The sequence below is a fragment of the Cajanus cajan genome, chromosome 6 (genome assembly GCF_000230855.2).
Source record: "Cajanus cajan strain Asha chromosome 6, NIPB_CcT2T_4, whole genome shotgun sequence".
NCBI classification, from domain to species: Eukaryota; Viridiplantae; Streptophyta; class Magnoliopsida; order Fabales; family Fabaceae; genus Cajanus; species Cajanus cajan.
The window spans coordinates 1,460,189-1,466,188 of NC_138522.1; the positions used below are offsets into that span (position 1 = coordinate 1,460,189).

A 6,000-nucleotide genomic window follows, 5' to 3' on the forward strand; every position below is an offset into this window, starting at 1 on the left:
GGTGTGTGTCGAACATTAACTTATAAGCATTTCATTATTGATTTTATTATTATTATTATTATTTATTTTTTTTAACGGCAAATGTTAATGGTTAGTTTGTTAGTTGTTAGTGGGGAGATTCGAACCCACACCCTCTTAGTCACTCAACCCTATATCCCTCTCCCCAAACCACTTGGACCACCCTTATCACTCCATTGATTTTATTATTATAGGGTTAAGTTTTTGGTTATTTTTTTTTTACCTATTTTATGTGTGTGAATTGGCTTCATCTTCATCTCTACATTATGTTTATTGTGGGAGTATTGGGTAAAGGTAATATAGTTTTGGTTGCAGAACTTATGAATTAATCAATTTGATTTCAAATAATTATTGTGGCCTTACCAAAGTGTGCTGTAACTTTTAACTTGAATGCTGAAGTGCATATGGTGGATTCTAACATATTTCTGGGAATGTTGATCAATAGTGTACTAGTTTTAATAAGGATCAAACTACAAATATATATATATATATATATATATATATATATATATATATATATATATATATATATTAAGTTAATAAACAAATTTTGTTTACACTTTGGAGTAGGTATATTCACCTTTATGACTTTGACATATTTATTATCTGATAGAATTGTAAATTTAGTATTGTTAGAATTTGTTATGTAATATGTTGATATATGTGTTGATTAATTTATAATGTTGATGGATGTGTGACTTTGACATTAATTTTTTATTTATTATAAGTTGGATATAAACAATAATCTTTATTAAGTTAACTGTATATGGGTTGGAGTACCCTTGTACTTGCTTTTAATATATTTCATTTTGCCTAGCAAAAAAAAATAATAATCATAAGAGAGAAAAAATTATTTAAAAAAAAATTATATGGATTCTTTCATAAATTAATGTAGAAAGTGTTCAATATTATACATCAATTTGTATAAGAATTGGTATAGTTTTATGTATCTTCTACATTAATTTTGAAATTGATGTGAAATTCACCTTCTTATAATAGAATTAGTGATGATAATATCTAAAATCTTATATAAATAAGATGAATCAAATTAATTAAAAAAATGATGTGCTACAAGTTTACATAAAATAATAATATAACTTAAATATAATATATATATATATATATATATATAAAAGGGAGTATAATCCTATAATTTTAAAAGGTTGAATTAGAATTAAATTACTTTCTTTGAGAATATGCGGTCTTAAAAATAAATGTACTTCCCTACAGTTTCTTTTATTTAAAAAGGAAAAGTTAAGATCCAAATCAAGCTTTTATACAGTAGACTGAAAAATGTGGTCGCCCAATCAGCATTGATAAAATAAAAATAATATTATTAGTCTAGATATGATGTTGGCAATAGCAAGAGTTGAGTGAGATCCAAGTATGCATGCTCAATGAATTGAATAGCTTAATATCTTGGAATCCCCTCTCTCACACATGCATCGATTATGAGTTCGAGAACACAGAAATAAATGATGCAGTGAAACCTTACTCGATTCAGGATGGATCAAACCCAGCTAACACATGCATCTCATTAAATTAACCACAGCGACGATACTTAAACTTTGTAATAGGGTTAGTAACCTTGCACTCTCTTTCAACATATATAAACCATAGTATACTCGACGACATCAATCATGAATTTCAATGAGGCAAAAATACCTTAATTATGGTTTTGAAATGGTAAAAGAAGAATCGCAAATTCGTATTCGAATACAAGCAATTAAGTAGTGATGATTGGGCTATACCAACACCAGGAAGATGCCACGAGTTGAAGCAATCATGACATGGGACCAATACACGTCAATGTCACATCTATATATTATAAAGGGTTCAAAGTTTTAAATGAAATTCCAGAGCAATAATATGTACATGAGTGGTCTTGCGCATCATGCAGAAAATGAAAGGTCTAGAATAAATTAATTAAATAGAAGAAAGTGCATGTCTTTTTCTTTATATTTCTTGCTTATACGACGAAGACATCCTCTTATTCGCGCCCTTTTCTACTAACTGAAATCCTCACGCCAAGGAAACTCACTCTTTAGAAATTAAATAGCTGGCATTCGAGTATGACCATCCAACAAATACGTAACAATTTAAATATCTACTTTAATTTCACTATTAGCTTCTATATTTTGTTTTTCCCGTTTTATATATACATGGTTTCAACATAAATTGCATCACATCTTACTCTGTGCCTCTGCTGATATATCTACTTTTAAATTACACACGTGAAATAAGCACCAAAAGATGCCATCTGTGAATTCTAGAGAATCAATGAAACATGCAGCATGAACACATGACATAATATAATTAAACCAATATGTCCATATACCAAACGTTTATTTCTCGATTAAACGATGCCGTTCGGTACAGAATAGGAAGAAGAAAAAAAAAGTAGTCGTTTAAATAAAGATTTTCTGTCATTTTTCCCATGTATAAAAAATAAAATTTTATTTGTATCATATATTTTTCTTAATAGCCATAAAATATCACTTTATTTTTATTTTATTTTTAAAAATGTAAAAATACTATTAAAAAAACATTAATTATTTATAAATGAAAATTAAGTGTAAATATGAAATAATAAATGACAATTTTATAATTATTAATAAAACAAACATTAAGATCATTTTATAAAACTAAATGTGATTTAAATATATATGTTGTTGGTTATTTGGGATCAATATTTCAGTGTTAATTATGAAACTATAATCAATTCCATCTTAATTAACGAGAGAAAAGAACATCTAGAATGTGTCGGCGAGTGCAATTAACATATATAACATTTAAAGAAATCGATCGAAGATGGGAGATCCATTATACCGATCATGAGTCACATCATATATTCCAATCCCATAAAACATAAAATGAGAATGTCTTAACACTGGTTCAGCTGATCAAATTTTTTATGCGGTGAATGTAAGAATCTGACATTAAATTCCTAGTTCATCTTTTTTCTTCTCCAAGGTGAATGTATCTTGATATGAGTTCTTTGGTTCTTTGACATAGGTTAAGATCATAAGAATTTCCTCCGTTAACCATCCAAGGTAAAAGGAAATTGAAAAAGGGAACAAAATATATATATCTACAGTAGAATACTCAATTCTCTAGCTAGCTAGCAATATATCTGCAACTGCTACAAGGGACGGTAATTAATATAATATAGTATTGACTGTATGATACAAATGATAGATAACTTGACGTAAAATTATGCTTCTCAATTTCCACATATATATTTATATATATAAAAACCAAATTTCTCAGAAGTTAAGTCTGACTCAACATGGTGAAGATCACAAGCATACCTTTTGTCTCCCGCAACTTCAGACAGCAATAACTCAGATACTTCAGTGGCACAGATTAACATGTCTAAGAAATGTTATAGTCACGAACCAGAGTCATCACGTGCAAAATTAATTCTACCAACAATACGGTTGATTCCCTCCTCCCACCCTTTGCAATATTGTTTCCCAAACCAAATTGAAATATCACCAATGGAATATATAAACCAAGTTTTTCCCCTTTATTGTCCTTTGCTTCATAGAATAATGTAGGGAAAATTGGCATACGTATATATCAAGTTGGCATTGTGTCTACATCCGTTGTACTTGAGGCTGGGGAAGAAATACTGTTAATCACAGGATCAAGGAGAAATTAATTTCCAACATGGTAGTAGCTCTAGAAATTAATGTTAACCAACCTTATCAAGGGGAAATTTTGGGCATAAATCATATAGATTACGATAGTAATAAGAAAAAAAAGCACACAGCCGGGGCATAACAACTTCAGTATCAATTAATACTCTCCTTATCCTTACTTTATTCCACCTTGATGCATCTTAAAGAGAGAAATAAATGGAATAATTGTTTTAGGCTGCAAAGTTAATTAACCAAAATAGGAAATATTATCACTTGAAAGTGTGGTATAACTGGTGGGATCCCTCTGTTGGATGTACATGGAAGAAGATGAAGAATTTGGAGGAAGAGAAGGAGGAGGAGGTGGCGGCGGCGGTGGTGGCGGTGGAGCGGCAATTGAAACAACCCCAGATGAAGGGAGCATTGCAACATGAGAGGAGGGTATCATGTTAGCTTCCCTGAGCTTGTATTTGAGTATCTCAGCCCTTACTGCATTAAGCTCAGCTTGTAAAGATTGAACTTGTTGTTGCAAAGCAGAAATTGCACCCATGCATCCATACACAGGGTCTCTTAGCCTCACATTAGCCTCATACACTAGACTATTTGCAGCATCAGCTCTCTGACACTCTGGTACTTCCTAAAACACATTGTAGCAGAAATGATGATATGATTAAAATCTATAATAATTAGTGGATTACATATACATGTGATGCATGTTTGTATGTATGTATATATATATATATTTACCATGAGCATCTTTGAGACGTTGCTGGCACCAAAAACTTTGTGGACAGAAGCAAACTTTTGGGGCTCATGGGGAGAGAAATATGGAGAAAAGGGACATTCTTGAGCACATCTTCTTCTCAACAGCTTGCATGCTGCACAAGGGGTGATAGTATTTAGGGTTCCAGGAGGGCCTAACATATGTCTTCTTCCCATTTGAGAAGAAACATCTCCTTCCCTCTTGATCTTTTTCCCTATCTCATCAAATCTCTCCCTACAGTATAGAACCATCAAACTTAACAGACCTCATTCATAACAAACATCACTTGTTTTAAGGGATGAGGATGACATATATATGCTTTTTAACTTTGAGCACCATATGAATTTTAGAAAATTGAGGGCTAAAATAATTGATGTATAGCATCCACTATTTGAAAAATAATATTTGACATGATTGAAGAAGTTTCAATATTAATATATATAAAACATGTAAGAGCACTGTATAAGAAGCTAGCTGAGAGCTCTGAGATGGAGAAGAGATTATTTTTGTGTTACCTTTCTCTGGACATTCAGGCATGCCCTCTGATTATGAAGAAGGAGTCACCTAGAGAATAGAGAGAGGTGCTAGCTAGAGAGTCCAGAAGTGAAGAAGAAAGGAAAATAGGGGTAGAAAATGAGTGTGCTTTAAAAGCAAGGTAAACACAAGGACAAAGCAGTCCAGCAATATTTAATTTAAAAGAAGAAAAAAAAAACAAAAGGGTTATATATTTTATATGGAGAGGGAAATAGAAAGAAAGCTGTGATCGATATATATATATATGGGAGAAGAAGCTGGTTGTTTTTGTTTGTTGCTAACGTTTTAAATTAACATCTCTGGTTTATGTACGAGGATTTCAGGAATTATGAGGAAAGCTGAATGAATAGCTTATAACTTTCAGGAAGAAAAAAAAATCAAAAATAGTTTATGGAGAGGAAAAGAGGTAGAAGAATATATTGTTTATGTTGTACAAATAACAAGTGCCAGCTAAATGACTGCTTGCTCACGTGTGAGTTCTTAAATGTGTTTGACTTTCTTAATCAACTTTCTGATTCAATTGCCGCCATGCATGTGGTTCTTGCTTCCTATTGAGGGCAGGTTTACCAAAGTGGCAGTCTTTTTATGCTCATAATATATAATATTATCAATAAGTTCAGTATGTTTGTGTTAATATCATCTTAATGACGGGCAAAAATAACCATATATAGATTATATTGTTTATTCAACTGATCGATTAGCCATTAAATTAACAAACATTAAACCAGTTGCAGTTTCACAATTTAAAATTTTCGTATCTTGAGATCGGAATATGCTACTACTTGGTCTTCTTAATTTTGAAGAAAAATCTGTATTATTGTTATTATTATTTTACAGTACATCCAATCACCGTGTAGAAAACGCAAGCTGACCCTTCAAATTAACATGATACTATCACTCACCCGCTTATAGTAGTCCTCAACAACTACACCTCTTAATATATATTCTTTCCGATGAGGATCTGTGCAATGTATAAACATCATTACAAAGAAAAGACATATACTTTCGAATGTTTTCTTCTTACATATATAATGAACATATGTA

The 6,000-nt window shown here is 31.3% G+C and overlaps 1 protein-coding gene across 1 annotated transcript; it reads right to left on the minus strand.

Moving 5' to 3' along the window:
• Nucleotides 1–3,082: 3,082 nt before the first annotated feature.
• Nucleotides 3,083–5,386, minus strand: LBD15 (LOB domain-containing protein 15). The gene is made up of 3 exons (XM_020358022.3): nucleotides 4,938–5,386; nucleotides 4,407–4,656; nucleotides 3,083–4,296 (listed from the first exon to the last, which is right to left on the minus strand). The coding sequence occupies exons 1-3, from the start codon at nucleotides 4,949–4,951 to the stop codon at nucleotides 3,910–3,912; spliced, it is 651 nt and encodes a 216-aa protein (XP_020213611.1). The 5' UTR covers nucleotides 4,952–5,386; the 3' UTR covers nucleotides 3,083–3,909.
• Between the last annotated feature and the right edge of the window lie 614 nt (nucleotides 5,387–6,000).